The sequence below is a fragment of the Gossypium hirsutum genome, chromosome A05 (genome assembly GCF_007990345.1).
Source record: "Gossypium hirsutum isolate 1008001.06 chromosome A05, Gossypium_hirsutum_v2.1, whole genome shotgun sequence".
Taxonomy (NCBI): domain Eukaryota; kingdom Viridiplantae; phylum Streptophyta; class Magnoliopsida; order Malvales; family Malvaceae; genus Gossypium; species Gossypium hirsutum.
In genome coordinates, this window is record NC_053428.1 from 9912644 (window position 1) to 9935763 (window position 23120).

General features: G+C 33.0%; 4 protein-coding genes across 10 annotated transcripts; 3 read left to right on the top strand and 1 right to left on the bottom strand.

Moving 5' to 3' along the window:
• The first annotated feature begins 612 nt into the window (after nt 1-612).
• On the top strand, nt 613-2011 carry LOC107958564 (protein LYK5). The gene has a single exon (XM_016894374.2). The coding sequence runs from the start codon at nt 613-615 to the stop codon at nt 1918-1920; it is 1308 nt and encodes a 435-aa protein (XP_016749863.2). The 3' UTR covers nt 1921-2011.
• A 255-nt stretch (nt 2012-2266) lies between these two features.
• On the bottom strand, nt 2267-6453 carry LOC107958562 (uncharacterized). Of its 4 annotated transcripts, XM_041113282.1 has the most exons (11): nt 6157-6216; nt 5880-5930; nt 5551-5602; nt 4720-4836; nt 4109-4543; nt 3570-4003; nt 3356-3455; nt 3138-3197; nt 2965-3054; nt 2773-2892; nt 2267-2688 (listed from the first exon to the last, which is right to left on the bottom strand). In XM_041113282.1, exons 4-11 carry the CDS (start codon nt 4828-4830, stop codon nt 2380-2382), a joined length of 1659 nt encoding a protein of 552 aa, XP_040969216.1. In that variant the 5' UTR covers nt 4831-4836; nt 5551-5602; nt 5880-5930; nt 6157-6216; the 3' UTR covers nt 2267-2379. The 4 variants fall into 4 exon arrangements, with proteins under 4 accessions (XP_040969216.1, XP_016749862.1, XP_016749861.1 ...); XM_016894373.2 differs by lacking the exon at nt 5551-5602 and having other exon boundaries at nt 2773-2883; nt 6157-6453; XM_016894372.2 differs by lacking the exon at nt 5551-5602 and having other exon boundaries at nt 6157-6452.
• Nucleotides 6454-8821: 2368 nt separating this feature from the next.
• On the top strand, nt 8822-12437 carry LOC107958561 (ATPase GET3B). The gene is made up of 11 exons (XM_016894371.2): nt 8822-9166; nt 9577-9788; nt 9889-9951; nt 10029-10139; nt 10649-10723; nt 10820-10888; nt 10982-11047; nt 11206-11280; nt 11354-11452; nt 11812-11946; nt 12074-12437. Exons 1-11 carry the CDS (start codon nt 8992-8994, stop codon nt 12209-12211), a joined length of 1218 nt encoding a protein of 405 aa, XP_016749860.1. The 5' UTR covers nt 8822-8991; the 3' UTR covers nt 12212-12437.
• A 309-nt stretch (nt 12438-12746) lies between these two features.
• LOC107958560 (ruBisCO large subunit-binding protein subunit alpha) lies at nt 12747-18104 on the top strand. 4 transcript variants are annotated; one of them, XR_005927044.1, is made up of 11 exons: nt 12750-12994; nt 13190-13373; nt 14449-14570; nt 14687-14894; nt 15016-15161; nt 15298-15604; nt 15687-16138; nt 16326-16711; nt 16850-17054; nt 17428-17630; nt 17711-18104. XR_005927044.1 is itself a non-coding variant. In XM_016894370.2 (8 exons), the coding sequence occupies exons 1-8, from the start codon at nt 12941-12943 to the stop codon at nt 16611-16613; spliced, it is 1761 nt and encodes a 586-aa protein (XP_016749859.2). In that variant the 5' UTR covers nt 12747-12940; the 3' UTR covers nt 16614-16815. The 4 variants fall into 4 exon arrangements, 1 of the variants encoding a protein (XP_016749859.2); XR_001700647.2 differs by lacking the exon at nt 16850-17054 and having other exon boundaries at nt 17428-17634; XR_001700648.2 differs by lacking the exon at nt 16850-17054.
• Nucleotides 18105-23120: the final 5016 nt, after the last annotated feature.

Sequence of the window (23120 nt, forward strand, 5' to 3'; positions counted from 1 at the left end):
TACTACCATAAATATAATAAATATTTTATTATATTAAAATGCACAAATAACTATAATAAATATTTTATTGTTCTAAATATAATATTTAAAATTTTATATTTTTAGTTAAGTTATTTAGTTGGATAATTCTTTTTTAAGTTTTTAGCAATAATTTAATTATTATCAAGTTAATAATTTGATATAAATATATAATTATTATTTAATATATATAATTAATATAATTATGTTTTATAACATAATATATTTAATCCGAGTCAAGTTTAAAAAAAAATTATTATCTAAGACTTGATTCATATAAAAAGTCACTTAAATTTTATTTAAACTTATTTTCTAAACTAAGTATTTTTATCTAAACTCTCTATTTTTTGAATCAGCTATCGGATCAGGTATTCGAATAGAATCTACAAGCTATCATCCGCTTTTTGCACATGCACAGGTTAGCAGCTGGCCGACCTCATTCACGCCTTTTGGTCTGGCTGATATCACAAATAACCACAGTCCATTATGCTTGCTTTTGACCAAATTTCCATTTATTATTATCCAAAACGAAGCCCTTTTTTGCTTTGTTGAAATTTCAATTTCGTCCTCTTCTCTTTAGAAGCAGAACCAAATATGGGAGCCAACACGTCGGAACCTACCTCATTCCGAACTCCACGAACTCGCTCGAATCAGTCCCCTCGAACTCCAGCGAGTCACCTGAGCCCATCTCCCTCCACTTCTGAATCTAATCCCACCACCGCAGCTTACACTAACACTTCATCTTACACGAAAGATACGTCGTGGGGTACCTCGCTGTCATGTCAATCTTCTCTTTCAAGCCTCCGCCAATCCCTCTCCGAAAATCCTCACATCTACGACATAACCGAAATCCGAACTGCCACCAACAACTTCTTAGCCAAGCGCTACTCCTCCACTTCCTCCTCTGCCGTCTCTGCCGCTGCTTGCTGGCGCTGCAACCTCAGGGGCCGTGATACTGTCGTTTTCCAACGCAAGTTTCGCCGTAAAATCCAGACGTCTCAACTGAAAGAACGGATGTCCATCATTTGTAGAAGCAATCACATGAGTATAATCAAACTCCTCGGCGCTTCCATATCCGGCGATCATATTTACCTTGTTTATGAGTTCATACAAGGATCAAATCTCGTTGAGTGCTTGAGAAACCCTAGAAACCCGAGCTATACTGTTCTCTCGACGTGGATTTCGCGAATGCAAATCGCTACGGACCTCGCTCACGGTCTCGACTATGTTCACAATAACACCGGATTAAATCTCAGCATCGTTCACAATCACATTAAGAGCAGTAGCATTATTGTCACAGAGCCTTCTTTCAATGCCAAGATTTGCCATTTTGGAACGGCACAGCTTCGTCGCGAAACGGACGACATCGAAACGCTGGAAACCGGCTCTTCGAAACGAGAAACAGAAATCGAAGGAGGTAACGCGAGTTTTAGGGAATTGAAGAGATACGATAGTGGAGATAGGCATTTCGAAGGGTTGAGAGATTACATGTCGCCAGAATTCAGATCCAGCGGCAGCGTGACACAGAAATCTGATGTTTTCGCCTTCGGAGTAGTGATTTTGGAGCTACTATCCGGGGAGGAACCGTTGAAATACCGATACGACAAAGAAACCGGTGATTTTCTAAGGACATCTGTGATAGATACTGCTATGGCAGCCACGGCGGAGGGCAGGGAAGGGTTGAGGCAGTGGGTTGATAGGAGGATGAATGATTCGTTTCCAGTTGAGGTGGCGGAGAAGTTGATACAACTAGCGTTGGATTGCGTACACGTGGATCCTGATAACCGGCCTGATATGGGACGCGTGGCAGGGAAGATATCCAAACTTTATCTTGAGTCGAGGATTTGGTTGGAAAATGTAAAAGTTCCAACAGGCATTTCGGTCTCCTTGGCACCCAGATGAGTTGGGTATATGGCGGCTCATTTATTTAGTTCATACTCTTTTTCTAATGGCATAAGGATTTTTTTTCCAAATTAAAATGATTTTTTTTTAATTTAGAGTGCGAAAAGATTCATTATGACTTTGTTAATGATTCGCCTTAGATATTGACAGAAGTGGGAGAAAACGAAGATACAGATTTTGATTTGCTTGTTGGGTTGAAAATTGAAATCTCAATATTTTAATATTAGGAAAACAGAATAATTGTCCTGTAGGCAGCACATAACTGCAAATTAGGTCAATCTTAGAAATTGTTACTGCGAATTTGCCTTGTTAAAGAGAAAAATGGATCTACAAGTATGGGAAGATGTAAAGAAATTGATTCTCTTTTTGCTTATTATTTAAGCTGTTTGTTCATTTTCTCTTATTTAATTTCATATTTTCTTTCATGACAAACAAAGGAAAATTGGAAAACAATCTTGTTTACATTGCCAACAGATATTGGAATTCGAAGTCATATGGTATTTTCTCCACAGTGATGGATACCTTGCCACTATTGTGGCTCCTGAAGCAGTCCACCATTGATTTCCTTAGTGAACCAGATGTGGGTAACTGCTGACAAACCCACTGGACCAATGAGGTCATATCAACTGAAAAATCAAACATGTTTCGAAGCAGAAGCTCAGGGAGTGCAATCTTTTTTGTGTTGGTCACCGCAATTGAAGCTTGCAAGTATTCTAATTTTGATTTCTCCAGTTCAGCTGCAACTCCATCAGCCGTGTATATTCTCACCTGCCACGGAAATTTATTCAAGAGTTTCTTTGGATCAGGTACATCTGCCATAGAAAGAGTTCCAAAATTAAGACCCAAACTTACTGCAGGAGAAGACCGAGTTCCGCAGCTCAGGGCAAATGTGACATTCGGATCCATCAATTGGAGTCCATAAAGTTTGCGGACAATGGCTTCTTGATTATCCTTACCATCCTTCTGATAAGCCTTAGAGAAATCATGGTTTTAGTATAACTTGGACAAACTCTCAAGCAGAAGCAGAACAGTGTTAAAATGTACCTCTTTCATGTTCGAAGATGCTGGTTTCCTCAGAATATAGTGCTCCATTGCTTGCGCACTTATTGTGTTGCCTCCAACGTTGAGAGTTGCCTGAAACTCATTGTCATGTTTCTATTTTGGCGAAAGATTTGATATTCATGCAGAAGCACTTAGGAAGCTAACTAGGAATGTACCTTGTTCATCAGTGTCAAAAACTTTTCTGGGGTATTAGGCACACCATATTGGAGATATCCCTGTAACTAGTAATGTCAATCCACAGATACAAAAGGAGGGGGCTTAAATAAAAGGAAAGCATCACAACATTTAATGTAAGGTTAAGCACAAATCAAGCAAAGACCCCCACTCAAGAGAAATAAACAAAAGGAAATTTAAATTCTTTTCCATACTATACATGCATGATGCAGGCATTGTACATGTTGATCCAGAATGCTAATTTTTGCTGGTAAGTCAACGATCTCAGGTCCACTTTCTGGAGATTGCTCATCAGCACCCTGAAGATGGAAAACAGAGAAATGGATCAGAAATTGCCTTTCTTCATTCTGTTGCTTCTGAAATTTTTATAGTAATTTCTGTAAGAACTCTTGTATCCAGATTATGCGGCAGACCTTAGCTTTTTAAGTAAAGGAATAGAACTTGAAATGCATTTGGGGTCCATAGAGTTTGATGCGAATATGACCAGGTTCTTGTAAGGACCAATGTCCCTTGGAATAGACTCTTCCATGTCGAAGATACCATAGGGGTCTTGTTGCCTCGATTCTTTCTGTGACCCAAGGCTTGACTTTGGATTTAGAGTACTTTCCACCCTAAAGCTTCTTGAGCTTAAGGGTGTGCTCATAAACCTGGTAATAGGGCCTGACTTCTCCAGTTCCATTGCTCTTGATGTTCTAAGTAGCCTGACAAAAATAAAGTTCAAACATTTCATGATATTCTCAGATAGCTTGTTGGGATGCCAATTCTGGCTGCTCTCTTCTGAAAGCAGTGTACTCGATAGAGATTTCGGGGGGAGGTCCCAGTTCGACTCTGGAATACGTTCCCTTAGCTGGAAATTGAAAAAAAAAATTCTCAGTATAAACAAAATATAATTCAAAAACCTTCATATCAGGTTCAGCGGAACCTGTGGGAAACAGAATAACTAGGGCCATACCTTGGGCGATGGATGCCGAGGGTCTCGTAAAGGCGAAGCTGCCTTCAACAAACTGCTTTTCCTAGGAACCCTCTCTTGAAATTTAACCTCTCCCTGGAACTGGTTTTCTTTCTGCTCAGAAAGTAATCTTGAGTCCATTCTCTCGTTCAGACTGAAGTCGCTAAGAGTGTAATCCCCTTTAATAGCTTTGCTAATGAAATGCAAAGCTTTTGTCTCAAAAACCACCTTTTCCTGACCACCTTGCTTAATGGGGTTTGGGTTAGATGTAGTGGATGGATGGCCTTGAAGGTAAGACATTAGACTCCCAGGTTGCCATTGTTTTGCCTGGGTAGCTTCCTTTTCCTGTTTTAGATCAAGTTGAAGTTGGCTTATTTGGCTTTCTAAACGAGCTATCTCACCCTCAACCATAGCCAGCTCTGCTAACAGCTCCTTCGTCTGTAAAATTTTAAACGACATGGATAATGGATTTGATCACTCAGCTGTTTACTAAATGCTTCTTTTGTCAAATGTTTCTTCCTACCATACATTAATGATATGAAGAGAACTTAAGAAGTCAAGTCAAATATGCCCTCAAAGCATGCATGCAAGGAAAAGGGAAAGAACAGCCTTGCCTTTGGAGGGAGGAAATTGGGGATGGAGATGGAAGAGCCGGCCTCTTGATGATGTACTCGTGTTAGAATCTCAAGCATCTTTTCTTCTTGATTTAGCATTTTCTGAAGCATGGAGACCTATAAATATAAAAGAAACAGCATTTACATTAGCATTTCATTCATATTTTAGATGTGCCAACCGAAAGAAAACTTGACACCAACGGTAAGTATTCTATACATCTTTAAATCATAACATGTCATGATTTGCGTTAACAACCATGCACTTCTAATTACTCAACTAGCTATATCGAATCATTTGCAGCGCTGTAAAGTAATTGAAACTACCATTTCTTGGATAGTTAAATAAAAGTTACCTGCAGCTGAAACTGGTCTAAAACCATATCTTCAAAATTTATAGGCCATACGCAAGGGCATAAAAAAGGGTATAGAATAGTTAATCCTCCCTTACAACTGCCCTTTCTCGACAAGAGACAAAGCCACTCTGATCCGGTGCTTGCTAATTGCAATCCAGATGTTGGCAAATGGGTTTTGCCCGTGCATACTCAAATAATGTTGTGTGACTGGTGTCTCACATTTTCCTTTTTCGTGTATACATTTCATACTTTTAACTACATGAAAATACTTGGTGTTAAATATTTCATATTAATTATATCATGTTTATTATATTATTTTCTGTATTTATTTTTGGCATCATGTGCAAAATTGGTAAGTGTACTCAATATCCACATTCTGGTGTGTAACCTTGTTAATTAAGTGAATGCCTAATTCTGAAAATAAATCCGTAAGCTAATATTGCTTTTTAGGAGAAAGGAATGATAATGCCTGCAATACCTTTGAGTATTTGAGAAGAAACTCATTATAGGGAGTTCCCGGAGAAAACTGGCTGTTTAAAAGTGAAAAATTAATAAACCATGATTCTCTCTCTATCTCTCATATTCATTAATCAAGTAAAGGAAAATGATGAACGTGTTGTGCTATCAATAATGATGTATTTATTGCACACAGTTGAAGTGAAACATTTATGGAAACGGATGTCTGTCTTTTAAACATGGATGATGATGGATCAGAATCATATCGATTCATTTTTATTGTTGAAAATGCATGGTGATCATAGAATATATATATATAAAAGGAAAATGAGAGATGATTTATTCCCATACCTCTCTTTCAAGCGCCTCTTTCTTTTGCTGTCCACTGAGCTTCTTTTTCCTCTGGAGTTCCAAGGTAAAATCAAATGAAGCAGCGGGCAAAATGAATGAACAAATTAAAAAAAAAAAAAAGGCCAAAAATCAAACCCCGTAACATGAAGGAGATCACGAAAACATGTTATATAAAGTGGTTGAATAAAAGTGTATATTTCCACATTCAAGAATCATAGATATAATAGTATTATACCGAACCAACGAAAGAGGCGTTAAATTAAGAAGCCAAACTTACAATCTCCAAGGACATGTTATTAACAGACAAGTCTGCTTGACTGGCCATGAATACCTTCAATTTTCAACCCGACCAACCAATGGGTGGAAACGAAACATTAATTACAAACAAGAAAGGGGTGAGCAGGTTTTGATGAAGGCAGGGGGGGTTGGGGGAAGACCAAAGCTTAAACTCAAAGAAAGAGTGGCTGGTTGGTGTTGAGGTATTATTATTTGAAATATAGAATCAAGAGAAGTATGGAAAGAACTGTGGAGGTGAAGATGAACTGGAGCTTTCAGGAATTGGGCTAACCGTCTCACTTGTGAGTGGGACATCGTGCAGATTGTAAAGCACACAATGGCGGTAAGTGGTTTTTTTTTTTTCACTTGCTTTGACGTAGCTTGCAATCGTGGTCTTTTCGAGGATAACTTCGTTGTCATACCTTCTATTTGTGATTTTCCTTTTTAGGGTCTATGTAGAATATCGAATATAATTTTTTTTTGATAAAACTAAAATATAACATTACTTAAAATTTAAATTATTAAAATAATTTGTCAATTTAATATATTTATTTTCTATAGTCATATGAAATATCAGATGAGGCAATATAATCAATATGCCAAAATAACATATTTTAACAAAAATATTTATGATTTTAATGACTAAATTAAAAATTTTAAATCAAAATAATTTCTAACCTTTTTAAATATAAAAATTAAATCTTAAATTTTATCAAAATACAATCACTAACCATACATTTTAATTTCTTTTAATTTAACTGGGGTTATTCTTCTTGTCATTTTCATTTTCTTTTGGTTTCAACTTTAAATGGGAATTACATCTTTTCAAATTAGTGGAACTGCAGCTATCAAAAGCTTAATTAATTCCGTGCTTTGTTTAAATATTGGATTAAACATTACTAAATTTTATTACATTGGGTTTACGAAAATATTTTATATTGAAAATATATTATAAAATTATTTTAATATATAATTAATAATAGTCTGGTAAGATATTATTAATATATGAATTTATTACTCGTGTTGAATTTTCAAATGTTTTTTTTAGATTATATAAAATATGAAAAGATAAAAAAATTTATATAATAATATTAATTATCTTTAAAAGTAAAATTTCATAACTAGATTTATCTCAATTTGATTCATTAAGTCAACTTAGTCAATTATTTATATGTAATTTAAATGTGGTGTTTTAACTATGTACGAAAATTATTTGATACTAAATTATTGTATATTGATTATGTGAGTGAAAAAAATTATATAATAATTATATTTATAAAAAATATATTATTAAAAACAAGAGTTAATTGTATTTAACATTTCTAAATTATGACTCTTATTCTAAATGTTCTAATTATATCTCAAACTATCAATTTTATATTAATCATGTCATTCTATTACTGAAATCGTTACTTTACCCGTTAATGATGCATAAAATCTTATATGACATAATTTAAAATGAAAATTTTAAAGAAAAATAAAAAATTATTGCATAACTTTTAAAATTAAAAACTAAAGATAAAGTAAGACCGAAAAAAAAGAAAAGAGTGAACAATAGTTTTTGTATTCGTAAAACCTCAAAACCATTATTTTTACAACATCATTTCTACAATATTCATTTATTTTAAAAAGAATTCATTTAAATTATGTCACATAAGATTTAACGTTTCATTTAATGGTTAAATTAATTATTTTATTAATGGAAGAACTTTATTGATATAACATTGACAATTTAATGATGTAATTAGAATGTTTGAAAATTTAAAAACCAATTTAAAATGAGTGTCATAACTTAGGATGTTCAGTGCAATTAATTCTAAAAACAAATGAGAGTTTAACTAAATTGGTTAAGTTAAAGCTATAATAATTATGATGGTTTGCTTTTAAATTCCATTATTTTTCATGTTAGTTTAATTTTTTTTTAAATTTTATATAAAATATAAAATGAGTGTCAAATCAAAATTTAAATTGATTTTTATATATTTTATATAAACATAATAATAAATTTAGCCCTCAACATTTAATTTTTTTTATTAAATCAGCTTTTATTTTTTTGAGGTAATTTTGGTAATTAATTTTTTAAAAATAGTCAAATAAAATTTTAAATGAAAATATTAATTAAAACATTAAATTTTTAACAATGTTTGCCTATCAACCTGCATGATAGTCCATAAGAATTTCATATTGACATGACACTATTTGTCTTTTATGTTGTATTAATGATTAATTTAAATTTAATAAAAAATTTAAAAAAATAAAAATAAATAAAAAAGTACAAAAAAAAAGAGAATGAAGTACATGTGAATTCTCATGCATATTATAATATTTAAAAATTTAACATTTTAATTAATATTTTCATTAAAAAATAATAATTTGATACTTTTTGAAAGATTGAAGGAAAAATTTAAATTTTTTTAAGAGTCAATTTTAATTTAAGAAAAAAGTAAATGTAAAATTTAAAAGATGTAAAACTTTATAAATTTTATATAAAAGGAAAAATAATTTAGATGACATCAACTTTTAAAAATATAGAAATCACTATATATGGTAAAAATCCACAGAAGTACATTTAGTGGCCCAGAATAGATTTATCTAATTTAGGGCCTTATAATGAAGTACGTGGGTTTACGCTTTCGACATGTGGCGATTTCTGTCTAATGGCGTGGCGATTCCTTAAACCCAAATAAAACCCTTACAAGTTACTACCGTGTTGTTGCCGCCCCTGGTATTGTCTCCTCTGCATCATCACACTCACGGCGAAGTGAAGTCAAATTAAACTTCCAATTGAACTCGTATATTTTCCCAGGTTTTTGCGGTACCCATATTCAGCTCTAAGATGTTATCTCGTTGTCTTCGTTCTATTTCACGTATTCCAGGAATCTTAATTCCCGTCACGCTATCTCATTACATACCCAAACCTCAAAACAACATCCCTTGTCATAGAATCACAGCAAGTTTGACTTCTGTTTCAGTTCTAACATGTAAAAGACCAAATACTGTACCTTTCCAAGGTAACCCATCTTCTCATTTATACTACTGTATTTTTTGTTTGCCCAATTGATCATAAGTGATCAGCTTGGTGATTGATTGTAGTGGTTGTTTTCCCTATTGACGAAATGGGAAACGCTTCCAAGTTTCACTGTATTCATAGTTTTAAACATTCTTGGGCAATTAGAAATTTGTTGTGTTACTACTCCAGAGCATAAACAAGGGATCTTTACTGTGATAAATTCTATATATACTTATACCGCTAGCTTGTGTGGACCATTAATGGATATTTCAGTTCAAGCAGGATTCTTTGTTAGTTAAGCTTATTTGGTATTCTTGCAAATCACACTGCAAATTTAACGCAAAATGAAGTTTAAGTAAAATTGCCTTAGAACTAGTATGCTGACATTTGTTTATATGTTGTTGGTTGCAGTGAGATCTGTAGCAACTATCGTTGATCCAGCTGCTAGGTTTGATGAGATGGTCATTGGACCACAGCGTAAGTATTACTTCCTAGGTGGTAAAGGAGGTGTTGGGAAAACAAGCTGTGCTGCTTCCCTTGCTGTAAAATTTGCAGACCATGGGCACCCTACCATTGTCATCTCAACTGATCCTGCTCACTCCTTAAGTGACTCTTTTGCCCTGGTAAATATGCTTCTGTTCTTTTAACTCTAAATAGAAAATGCTCGATAATGGAAGTTTATGGGACCCTTCTTTAACAATCTGCTTTCTTCATTATCTCAAGGATTTGGCAGGAGGGGATCTTGTTCCTATTGAAGGATTGAATTCTCCTTTGTTTGCTCTTGAGGTATATGGTTTTAGGTTGAATTTTTTCACATTAGCTCATTATTTGTTGCATATTTTTAAACCTTAGAATTATGACAGATAAATCCCGAGAAAGCTAAAGAGGATTTCCGAACTGCAAGTCAAAAGAATGGTGGGAGTGCCGTCAAAGATTTTATGAATAACATGGGCCTTGGGATGCTTGCTGATCAGGTGGATACAAGTCTTGCACGTTATTACATTTATAAGCTGTGACTGTCATTATGTTTATCATTATTATAATGGAAGAAGGATATGTTACAACTTAATTTATGTCTTGCATGAGATTTTGATAATTCGAGTAGCTACTGGCTAGCGAACAAAATAATGTTCCAAGTAAATGGACTTGTGTCATAATGGTGATTTAATTAACATTTTTGCTCATAGTTTTCTATTCTAACCAGGATTCTGGGAGTGAAGTTTGTTTTGGCTCCTGAAGTAGATTAAAGAAGAGAAAAAGTAAAGCTCTTTTGATTCCTTTAAACCAATTTTAAGATGATGAACAATAGTGAAACATTTGTTATTCCTCGGGGCAGCATTCTGGCCCATGTATATCCCCTTGTGCCCAGTTCTGATCCTTTCTCCCTAATTTTTACCTTTAACCTACCACTGGTATCTCAATTTTGTTTGAGATTTGTTCCTTCATTGTTGCACCTGACATTTTTTTGGTTGCTCCTTTGAAGTTTGGGGATCTGAAACTAGGAGAGCTGTTGGATACCCCTCCGCCAGGTTTAGATGAAGCTATAGCAATTTCCAAGGCATGTATATACCTTGATCCATTTCTAATTAGTTTTTTATGTTATTTTCCTTCATTTGGGACTTTTTTTCATCCTAACCCTGCAGCTGCTTTGTAGGTGATGCAATTTGTTGAATCACAACAGTACAGTATGTTTAGCCGGATAGTGTTTGATACTGCACCCACGGTCAGTGGACACTAAATTGCTTTCAACCTTTTAGCATATTCCACTGCTTTTGAAGTTGGTGAATAATTTTATTTTCTATTGAATATTTTACAGGGCCATACGCTTCGGCTTTTGTCCTTGCCTGACTTCTTGGATGCATCCATTGGGAAAATTATGAAGGTATAATAAAATGACACTTATGCTTGAATTGGAAGCTTCAGTACTGTTACTCTCGAGTCATTACTGTATGGATCCCACCGATCAGATCAACTTATCTGTTCACTTTGCTTGAAACCTAGTAGATATAATCAGCTTCTGATCTATTTTGTGAAACTCAGTTCAAGCAGAAGTTAGCTTCAGCAGCTTCAGCCTTCAAATCTGTTCTTGGGAAAGTAGCAGAACAGCAGGATGTGGTAAGCACAAATGTCTCCTTGGAAGGTTTTGGTATGTATTTAAGTCCTAACCATTATCTTTTGGAGTATGTAGCCTGACAAACTACAGCAACTGAGGGAGAGGATGACCAAAGTGCGAGACCTTTTCCGAGATTCCAATTCCACAGAGTTTGTTATAGTAACCATACCATCAGTAAGACCTTGATTTCACTTTCTTGTCGACACGATGCAACTTTTAACGTTGTGACTACCTTTCTCTGTGTACTGATCAATCAAATATTCGTGCCATTTTTAGAATAAAATATCTGCTTAGCTTGTTGACTATGTACTGTACTTGTAGCTGAGTTGGAAGATAGTTAGCAAGACTCTTTGGCAACTATTTTGCCTGTAGAACTACTAACAATGCATTATTATTTTTTGCATAATTCTCCAAAACACTTTTAACGACCTCCATGTTGGGCTGGCCTTATCAAACAAAACCAAGTAGAATGAAGTTTAATTTTTAATTATGCAAATGAGGTATGTGAATCTCTAATTGGTTCATTTATGTAGGTAATGGCAATAAATGAGTCATCTAGGCTGCATGCATCATTGAGGAAAGAATGTGTACCTGTTCACAGGCTTATTGTCAACCAGATTTTACCTCCATCCGTATCTGGTTGCAAGTTTTGCACTACCAAAAGGAAGGTAAAATTAATTTCTTCTTCAGCATACTAGTTGTAATCCATGAAAATCATGATCCAAAAATTGCTGCCTTGTTTGCATATTGTACGAGCTGTGCATTTGGCTTAAGTGTGTGAGTGCTATGATACAGGACCAAATGCGTGCCATTGACATGATCCGCAACGACCCAGAACTTGCCAACTTGAGGATAATTGAAGCAGATTTAGTTGATTTAGAGATAAGAGGTGTTCCAGCTCTAAAGTATATGGGTGATATCGTTTGGAGATGATTTTATTTTATTTTATTTTTTGGGTTGTTATTTTAGAATTTTATTTGTAACACTAATTTTATTCTACCTTATGGTATCTAAACAGATTCATATACAACAATTGTATCAGTAAATATAATAAATATAAAAGTATTAAGTATTAAGAAAAACTGCATGGTGATGCTGAAAACTGTTTTGCCAGTGGTTTTCTTTGTCATGAGATTAGGTTGTATTGTGGTTTGAAATATTTAATCCTACTTGATTTTGATATTTTCTTCTTATAATTAAACAAAAGAAATTAACTTTTCTAAAATAAAATTGCAAACCTTGATTTTGAAAGCAAGAATTTGAATTTTTGGTTTTTTTCTAATTTGTTGGTAGATTAATGATTTAACCAAAAAATTTTAATAATGTTAATTAAATTAAAATACTGAAATTCTTTACTAAATAGACTTAACAAATTTTGAATTGAAGAAAAAAATTCAAAATATGAGTTTGGTCGCTCTACTACGTTGTGGCCCAATCAAAGACGAGAGCGGCAAGAAATGGAAGGAGGTTCTAGAAGCATTTCTTTCTTCATTAAAAAAAAAAAAGGAAGAAAGAAAGGTAAACCCTACCGGAAGAGACTCTACGTACTTGCAACTTATTAATTTCCTACCTGCCTCCCTATTCTCCTTCTCTCAAAACTAGCAAGAAAAAGTAACGCCTTTTTTTTTTTGTGATCTTAGTTAGCTTTTTTGGTCTTCGAAAATGGCCTCTGCTAATGCTCTTTCTTCTGCTTCTGTTCTTTGCACCTCAAAACAGGTATTTCCTTTCATTCCTTCATTTCATTTTCCCTACTGTTAACTGCTACAACACTGGTTTCTGAGAGGCGCAGTGTTACCTTATGCCTTTGGAACTTTTCTTCTCCTTTTTTTTTTTTGTATCTGGGTATTGGAGAAGTGATGAAACATGTGTGTTCTTTAGAGTTTCTAATGGGGTTGTTGTTTATGATTGCAGGGGAGTCTGGGTAGGAGGGGAAATCAGCGCCAGAACCAAAGAGTAAACTATAGGCAAGGAAATAGCCGATTTGGTGTAAGAGCTTGTGCAAAGGAAATTGCTTTTGACCAGAGCTCGAGGGCTGCTATGCAAGCTGGCATTGATAAGCTTGCTGATGCTGTTGGCCTTACTCTTGGTCCTAGGGGTAACTTTCTTTTTCCCCATCATAGTTCATTATTCATTGTTTCTTTAACTAATCTTGTTATTTATGTTTTAATGTTTTAAAATGTTATCCCGAGTCTACTCTATTTCTGGCTAAAGGAATAAAAAGCTGATCCGCTCATTCGAATATGATTGCAAAATCCGAGCTGCTCGATGGATTCCGAACCGATTCGTTCCTGATAGTTTTTTTTTTTGAAAAGTGGATGTGGGATGGGGCTGGGTGGATTTTTTCTTTTACATAGTGGGTATGGAACGATTATGATAATTGCACGTCCCTCCTTGAATTGTAATAACATAATATAGAAAAAAAATCATTTTTTAAAGAATTATGTGTAAATATTTACTTACAGTTTAAATGATTGAAAATTTTGAAAAACTAAAAGATAAATAGAAAAAATTAAATTGAAGCTGAGTGAGGTGGGGCGGGGCAGGGTTGGATGCATCCAAACATCCATGGAAATGATAGTAATTGTCAAGATTATGTATCCATAGTGGAATGGGGCGGGTGGGGAAGTAGAGCATGCCAATTGTGGAGCGGTAGTGGTGCCCCGCCCCCTCCATTGCTATCCCTACATTTGAATAGAATAAAATGTCAGAAATGTTGTGATTTGCGTGTTTTAGAGAGTGCAGCTCAGACTCATAATCGTTTCATGTATATATGTATTGTTAGAGTATCAGTCAAGAAACAGTGACTGTGGTCAAAGCAGTTGAGATCAGTTGTTACCATATTTGTTAGATTCATGACTAACTCAGTTGGTGGATTTTGTGCATGTGTACTTTAGCTCATTGATGTATAAATAGCTCACTTCTTGATTAATGAAGGTATGCTGATTTGATCCTTCTCATCAGATCAAGTCCATTGCTTCCTCAATTCTGTTTCAACTTTCATTTTCTTGTCTTGATAATTCAATTTAGTGGTTTTTTGTCATGTACATGCCTTTAACTAATGCGTTATTCTCCAACTTAGAAGTTAGAAAGTTTGTAGTTGCTTTTGTATTATCTTTGAATGATTGCTAGTATCAATTGTATTAACTGTAATATGTTTGGGTATTCTAAAGGGAGGAATGTTGTCTTGGATGAATATGGAAGTCCAAAGGTAGTCAATGATGGAGTGACTATAGCCAGAGCAATTGAGCTTCCTAATGCCATGGAAAATGCTGGTGCAGCTCTTATTAGAGAGGTCCCATAATCATTTTAGTGTTCTCGTGATTATATTTGTTGGCAAGTCTTGAATCTCACCTTGACAATGGTCATTGGAACTGACATCTTTTGTTGCCCTTTGGTTGTGGGATGAAGGTTGCTAGTAAAACTAATGACTCTGCTGGTGATGGGACAACTACGGCATCCATACTTGCACGGGAAATAATCAAACTAGGACTTCTGAGTGTTACCTCTGGTGCTAATCCAGTCTCAGTAAAGAGGGGTATTGATAAAACTGTACAAAGGTTGGTGGAAGAACTTGAAAAGAAGGCCAGGCCTGTTAAAGGTCGTGATGATATCAAAGGTATTTTGCACAATTATAAATCATATTTTCACACCAAAACAATGTGCCACTAGGCACTAACGAACAAGTTTCTCTTTATTATTTGTTGTATAATGCAATACTTATGCTTTTTGCTTTTCAGCTGTGGCTTCTGTTTCTTCTGGAAATGATGACCTTATTGGAACAATGATTGCTGATGCAATTGACAAAGTTGGACCTGATGGTGTTTTGTCCATTGAGTCATCATCCTCATTTGAGACCACAGTTGATGTTGAGGAAGGAATGGAGGTATGTCTTGTTTTAGATATATAACCCACTGATATTATTTCTTTTTCACTTGCTATAAGTAACCTGGATATTTTGGTGGCAGTTGAAGTCTGGTTTTATTCGAATTATCTTTGTTTCTTTTTCTTTGGACTTGCAGATTGACAGAGGTTACATCTCCCCACAATTTGTAACAAACCCGGAGAAATTGGTTTGTGAGTTTGAGAATGCAAGAGTGTTGGTAACTGATCAAAAGATTTCAGCTATAAAAGACATCATTCCCCTGTTAGAAAAGACCACTCAATTAAGATCTCCTTTGCTTATAATTGCTGAGGATGTGAGTGGAGAGGCTCTGGCCACACTTGTGGTGAACAAACTGCGTGGCATTCTCAATGTTGCAGCCATTAAAGCTCCTGGTTTTGGTGAAAGGAGAAAAGCTCTCCTTCAAGATATTGCCATTCTGACTGGTATCTTAGTTACAATATCCTTTTTTTCTGATGGAACATTATGCCATGATTTATGGTGTTTATTTCATTATCTAAACTGTAGGTGCTGAGTTCCAAGCTAGTGATTTGGGTTTGCTCGTCGAGAATACCTCAGTTGAGCAGCTTGGTATTGCCAGAAAGGTGATCATTACCAAGGATTCGACTCAACTAATTGCTGAGGCAGCCTCAAAGGATGAGATACAAACTAGGGTGGCACAACTAAAAAAAGAGCTAGCTCAGACAGATTCTGTCTATGATTCAGAAAAATTGGCAGAAAGGATTGCCAAACTATCTGGTGGTGTTGCAGTCATTAAGGTGGGGGCTGCAACAGAGACTGAACTTGAGGATCGTAAGCTACGGATTGAAGATGCAAAGAATGCTACATTTGCTGCCATAGAGGAAGGTATTGTGCCTGGTGGTGGTGCTGCATTAGTTCATCTCTCAAGTTGTGTTCCTGCAATTAAGGAGAAGCTTGAAGACGCAGATGAGCGCTTAGGAGCTGACATTGTGCAGAAGGTAAACTTGCTGAAGCTTTGGTGTCAAAATGAAAATTCTATTTAGTGTGACCGTTAAGGACCATGTTTGATAAATGCGAACTTGCAGTCAGTGAGACTTGGTACTCGTGATATACCATATGCTTTTAACCTGATGAACATTAATGCTCCAAATATAAAACTATGCCGATTCATTTTCTTGCATGCAGGCTCTGGTTGCACCAGCTTTGTTGATAGCTCAAAATGCAGGAATGGAAGGTGAGGTGGTGGTGGAGAAGGTGAAGAGTAGTGAATGGGAGGTTGGTTACAATGCTATGACAGACAAATTTGAGAACTTGCTGGAGGCTGGAGTTATCGACCCAGCAAAGGTAACAAGATGTGCTCTGCAGAATGCTTCTTCAGTTGCAGGAATGGTCCTTACCACTCAGGCCATTGTTGTTGAGAAGCCTAAGCCAAAGGCTTCCGCAGCTGCTGCTCCATCAGGTCTTGCTGTATAATGAGTAGGATATATGCGCTTATTAGGTTTTCTGAAGATGAAGAGCAGTATTCTTGCCGTGAATCACAAGAAAATGCCAAATGAATAGAGATTGTCCTCGTAAGAAAATTTTCCTTTTATTTTTGTTTTTCTCTTGTATGGACTAATAACGAAACAGCTTTATCTTGGGATTGCGAAAATATAAAGCTTATGATTCATGCTTACAAACATACAACTCAACCACTGATTTTGCTTTAGAAGTTTTCCTAGGAAATGAAAGAGTATGATTAGGTTTGCTTGCCTGCATCATTTTCAAGTTAACAAACGTTGCAACATGAAAGCTACTTGTACTTTGGTGGTAGAACCTAAAGACACTGAGAACTCCGTAAAAGTATTTGGTTAGCAGCAAAGTTATAGGAAGCTACAATCCGTTTCCTATGTTTTTTTTTTTTTCAATCCAGTGGTAAGTAAGCTTCTACTTTCACCCCTTATTTCCTAGTGGTGGACCATTGATCAGTTCTACCAGACATGATGAGCAAGTCAACTTAGGGTAGGGCCACTCAATTTTGTTGGACCCTTAAAAGCATTTTAGATGTAGGGTAATTAAAAACGTCTCTGACTCGAGCAGAATTCTCAGTAATTTACAAGTGCACGTCAAACTTTTTTTCAGACATTAATTGATGGTACATGATAACCATCAATAATAACATCATATCTCCAACTATTCAAGATTTTAATTTCTTGAGGGGTAAATGTTCATGAAAATCACGCATCGTCTCAATTATGTTTTTCCTTCGTGTTTTTTTTTTCAAAATTTGCTCGATTTATCTATGTAGGCTACTTTCTCCAACGTTGGTCTCACGTGGTGAATATCCTCTAAAGCAAGTCGATATCAAGAGGTCCGAAGATAAGAATCTATTAGACATCACATGATTGGTGTTTTATGAAAGCTATGGTGCGGCTGGCCATGGTCCCGTCCAATTCAATGCGTTTATAAAACTCTCTGTTTGGGCATTTTCTATCACGACAAGCAGGTCTGGTAGGTAATAACTGCTCCACTATGCTTCACATTGAACATTCAAAACTAGATTGACAATGACCCTTAACCTCTTCTTTTAGATTTGGATACACGTGAAGTTGAGAAACAAATGGGGATGTGTGCAAATGTAAGTGGGATAGGCCTTATTCACACATTATCAACATCGATAGTTCGAGTTCAAGAGCGTGTGGTATTTTTCAGTAAGCATGCATTCTAATAGTTCAACAACCACAAGACAGACGGATTCACGTGCCTCAACTTCCTCTCCCTTATAATGGAAAAGAAGGGCCTACATGAATCACAAACCACTTTCTTTCAATTTGTTACTTTATTATTTTTCTCTGGTTTGGTACTTTTCTCTAACGTATGTAACATCTCCATTATTTTGGTAAATTCTTGTAATATTGTTAAGGCTAAAATATATCACATTTTGTCATATGAATTTCTTTTAAATAATTGTATATTTTTTTAAAATAAATTCAAATTTTTAAAAATATATACAAACTTAAAAGATTATACAAAATTATAAAAAGAAAATTAGATTTCAAATATATATATATTTGAAACCAGCGTTTGCTAAGTATGTTCATCCTGTACTCATATCACAAGATTGAGTTACTTGAATTGTATGCTAGTGGTGTGTGCATATGTGATAATTATTTACTCCTATTAGTGGTATGTGAGTTCTAATATTATAATTTTAGTATTCAATTAGTTGTGTATGTATATTTTTAGATTTTATATGAAATATAAAAAAGAAAAATAATATCTATTACTCTATAAAAGCAATAGGATTTCAATAATTTCACGATTAAATTAGAATTTAGTTGATGAGTGACACTAATTTAAGCAAACTCTTAAATAATAACTATATTAGATTACAGTATATCCACAACATAGGGATAAAGTAAAAGTATATAATAAATATATTTATAAAAGTAGATACCCACTTTCAATAAATTATTTTTTGATTCAATCCCAAGACAAAATTATATATCAAAAGTATTTATAAAAGCTGATAAAAAACAAATATCTATTTTTTTATACAACACACCACTAACAAGTAATACCCAAAGATTTAATACTAAATCGTGAAAGTGTGATAAACAACTTTGACTAATAAATTAAACACTGGAGTCCGAATACCCGCTTCCTTTAATTGTGTAATTAAGTGACAAAATCCAAATTAATAAATATTTATTTTTCAAATATTTCAACAATTTGGACACATTATTTTTGAAATTTAAGGTTTTATTGCTTTTGGTTAAAATTAACCTAATCCTATTCGTCTCCTTTTCTTAAGAAAATGGAGTTAAATGAAATTAGTTGTGAGATTATATCACATATCGTCCCGGTTCTTAATTGGAAGGTTATTCTTTTAATAAAATACTGTTACTAATAGGAATCATGAGAAAGACATGACATATAATACAAACGATAAATAAATTATTATGAACATATATCATGTCAGTAAAGTAATCTAAAAAAGAAAGTAGGCAAATGGAATTAAATGCAATATTGGATTAATTTAAGAAAAAAACTAATTAAAAATGCATCAACTTGATTAAATTGTGGAAAATTTGCATCTTAGACTCGGCATCATCAAATCAATTTGATGATTGATATCGATCCAATAAGAAAAAATTGTCAAAAGCCCCAAGAAACCCACCACATCAACGATCCATGAAAGACCAAGTTTCAAATGATCTATCATTCTCATCATCTTTGAATCTATCACCATCACTATTATCTATCATAATAAAACTCTTCAAAATCGGTTCTCAATATAGTTGATGTTACCCTTTTATTGATAAATCTCACATTTACGTCAGAATATAACTAAAAATTAAAATTACCTCTATTTTTGAAGAAAACAAAAGTGAAGTAAAAAAAATAGGGACAAAATAAAACCACCGAATTATGGATAAAACAAATGAAATTAAAAATAAAATAAAATTATGAAAAAAATGGTGGAGAAATTGCAACAAGCAAATAACTCGAAGCAAAAATTTAAACTTAAAAAGGGTGAACGGTTAGGAATTTTTTTGTATGACAAATTGGAAGGTTATTTAAATTAGTGTGTGAAAAAAAAAAGAAAAGAAAAAGGAAAGTGTGCATAGGCGAGCCTCCTAGTAATAAAGTATATATTCCCTTTGGACGTGATTGATTCCCGAGAAAATTTAAATTTTGGTTGCCCAACAGCTCAAAATAACTTTTTGCTTTTTTTATTCAAAATCGAATAAACACGCCTAATTCGGAACCCTGTTTATATTACCTTTTCGAATTTCATGTTCTAATTCTGGTAGCAATGTAATAACCAAGTCTCTCACTTATATTTCTTTATGCATCATGTTCATGTTCATTTTTATTTATGTTTATATATTTAACTAGCAATTAGAGTATAGATGCTATCCTTGGATAGGTCTCAACTAGCATGTATAGATGCTATCCTTGGATAGGTCTCAACTAGCATGTAAATGGATTTTTTTTTTCTTTTTAGAACATATTGTGCAGGTTTTTCATTCAATATTCTTCAAGCTAAAAGCTAAATGTTTTTTGCTAAAATGTTGAAAACGCAGATTAAAGCAACGATTCTCTCCACCACCGATGCTTTCTTTGCAATCCATTTTCAACCAAGGAAAATTATATATATTGTAGATAGTGAACTTTCGTATAATGGAGAATCTAACAGAATATATTCTTTTCATATATTCATTATATTAAATTATAACGTGTTAATTAAAATTTTATATAAAAATTAAATGTGATCAAAGTTGAGAGAAGAAAAATGATGATATCATAAATTAGAATTTTATTATTTTTATTATTGGATATGCAATTTTTTAAAATTTATCAAAACATAAAAATTATTTGTTGCTTTATAAAAAGTAAATAAAATTATAAGAAAAATATATAGATACCTTATTTAGAGAGGTATTATACATTTTTGACTCACAAATATTCTCTCTCTTTAAACTTGGTAGAAGAGAAGAAGAAAATCACATAATTGAAAACTTTTTGTTAAACTGATAAAAATATAAAAGCGTGTTTTTAAATAAATAGATTGTATGAAAAAACAAAACCAAATTTCATTTAAATTCAAGATTTAATGTATACCTTGCGTGTATCTTTCCAACTTTCCCATCTTCTTCTTAGCTTTGCTATAATTACAACAATGTTTAGTAGACATTTTAAAGCTTTATTATATCTTCCTTTGATTCTATAGAATATGAAAGGCCCCTTGTTCTGGGTATGGAATATATGACTTTTTCTTTGATTGTTGGAAGTCAAGACCTGTCGAATTGACGATGTCCGTATTCTTCAAAACCACATTCAATTTTATTATTATTGGCATCCATCTCCCCTGGGTAAATGGTAATTTGCCACAACAATAACACAATAAATGTGTATCCATTTCAATTTATTTATAATATGAGTTTTTAAACGTATTACTCTTTTTTTTTCTCCAAAAATCAGATTACAATTTTAAACATGCGTTCATTAGTATTGGTTGAATGTTATATGTTGATAAGAAATTGTAATGAAAATAAACACATGAAATGCACTGGCGCAGACCCATGGATGGGGGCGCCAACACCGCTGTAATATTTGGAAAATTTTCCCAGTGGAGAAGGGGACAAAAGTTAAGTTCATCCATCACATTGGATTCTGCACCCATACCCATACTGTTTTCCTCCTTTGGTTTATTTGGAGTTTCGTCCTGTTACCTACCTCGTCAAAGGTTTTTGCCAATCGCACTATTCACACTTGGAAATTCTAACCACCTTTCTTATTTCTTTAAAGGGTAGATATATTTATCCATACCTAAATTTAGTTTCAATTTTTAAACAGATATTTAATTTTTTTATTTAAACTTGACTTTCTATGTAGTTGAAATGATGCCAATCAATCACGATTGATTTAGGCTAGTTCTACATTACTTTTCAAAAGCACTTCTGACTCTAAAAGTATTTCTGAAATAAAAGCTGTGCAAAACAAGTTACTTTTGACTGAAATTTTTAACTTTTCAGTAGTGCTTTTGAAAAGTACTTCTGAAAAAGGAGAAGCTAAAATTTTTAGCTTTTCCTCTCCCAAAAACACTTTTAGTGCTTAATTACTTTTTCACCCCTCTAATAACATAGTACTTTCCCTTTTTTTCTTGGTACTTAATTACAAATGTGTTAAAATCATTAATTAAAAATAAAAAAAATATTTTTTAAAATACTAATTGCAAATATTTAATAGTTATATTTAAATATTTAAAATATAGTTTATATATTCTAATTAAATTTTATAAATAATTAATATTTATTGCTTAAAAATATTTAAAATTTATATTTTATATTAAAATATTAACAAGAAGTTATAATAATTTTTTTATATTCTTACTAAAATATAATAATATTAACTAATTTAAATATTATTTAAATGTATATTTATTACTTGATAATAACATGTCTAAAATAGACATTTTATTTCTTAAAAGTACTTTTTAACAGCAATGCTAAACACTCAAATTTTAAACCAAATTTTTCAAAAGCACTTTTTCACAGCACTTTTTAAAAGCACTTTGCAAAAGCATTGCCAAACTAGCCCTTACTCGCGCCATACATTACATATCATCAGTTGAATTTAAATTTTAAAAAATTCAAAAAATGTAAATATTTATTGAAACTTAAAAAAATAAAAAAATAAAAATAAAAATATATAAATTTCAAAAAATTATAAAAAAATTTACTGAATTTTGAAAGGCTTTGACTAACATTCAAACTGTTAAATATTTCTTTTTCATTTTATATTTTTATATCTTTTTTAATTTTTCACATTTTAATTATTTCTATATAAAAACAGATTGTATATACTTTTTATTATTATTTAACTTAGCATGTTTGGTATGTATAACAATCTGATTGGTTTAAATCATTTTATTTTAATGGTGTTAGAAAAATAGACTTAAATGTTTGATAAAAGATAAATTTGAGTATCAATTTGGACATTATAACCAAATTGAAGTATAGCAAATTACATTTGTAATTATTAAAATTTCAAATATTTTGAGGTAAAAGTATATGTGAGGTCACTTTAGGGCTTGTTCAAATCAGTCTCTCTACTATTAAATGATTTTATTTAAATTTAAAAAAAGTTAACATTTATTATTTAAAAATTTATATGAAATATATTTTCTATTTGTAATTCAACTCCAAAAAAAATTATTTATACAATTATAAAATATAAAATATTAATTTTATTTAATAATGAATGATATATTTAAACAATAATGTTAAATTTAACCTTATTTACTTCTTGTTACTTGGACAAATACAAAATTTACCTATTTAATAATATAACTAATCTTTATAATAAAGGAACTTACCAAATACTTTCATCATAAAAGGGAACAAAAATCTACTAGTTTTCTATCAATACCTCATTTTAAACCATCATCGTAACAAAGAATTGTCAATGAAAATCGAAGTTAAAATTCTTTCA

What these genes read in the sequence shown, in the direction of transcription:
- LOC107958564 (XM_016894374.2), top strand. Translation starts at nt 613, where the DNA reads ATGGGAGCCAACACGTCGGAACCTACCTCATTCCGAACTCCACGAACT.
- LOC107958562 (XM_016894372.2), bottom strand. Translation starts at nt 6,204, where the DNA reads ATGGCCAGTCAAGCAGACTTGTCTGTTAATAACATGTCCTTGGAGATT. An exon ending in ACAATGCCTGCATCATGCAT is followed by an intron (nt 3,198 to 3,355) that starts GTATAGTATGGA and finishes TACTAGTTACAG; the next exon opens with GGATATCTCCAATATGGTGT. An exon ending in GAACTCGGTCTTCTCCTGCA is followed by an intron (nt 2,689 to 2,772) that starts GTAAGTTTGGGT and finishes TTTCCGTGGCAG; the next exon opens with GTGAGAATATACACGGCTGA.
- LOC107958561 (XM_016894371.2), top strand. Translation starts at nt 8,992, where the DNA reads ATGTTATCTCGTTGTCTTCGTTCTATTTCACGTATTCCAGGAATCTTA. An exon ending in CTCCTTTGTTTGCTCTTGAG is followed by an intron (nt 9,952 to 10,028) that starts GTATATGGTTTT and finishes GAATTATGACAG; the next exon opens with ATAAATCCCGAGAAAGCTAA. An exon ending in TTTGCACTACCAAAAGGAAG is followed by an intron (nt 11,947 to 12,073) that starts GTAAAATTAATT and finishes GCTATGATACAG; the next exon opens with GACCAAATGCGTGCCATTGA.
- LOC107958560 (XM_016894370.2), top strand. Translation starts at nt 12,941, where the DNA reads ATGGCCTCTGCTAATGCTCTTTCTTCTGCTTCTGTTCTTTGCACCTCA. An exon ending in CCTTACTCTTGGTCCTAGGG is followed by an intron (nt 13,374 to 14,448) that starts GTAACTTTCTTT and finishes GGTATTCTAAAG; the next exon opens with GGAGGAATGTTGTCTTGGAT. An exon ending in ATGTTGAGGAAGGAATGGAG is followed by an intron (nt 15,162 to 15,297) that starts GTATGTCTTGTT and finishes TTGGACTTGCAG; the next exon opens with ATTGACAGAGGTTACATCTC.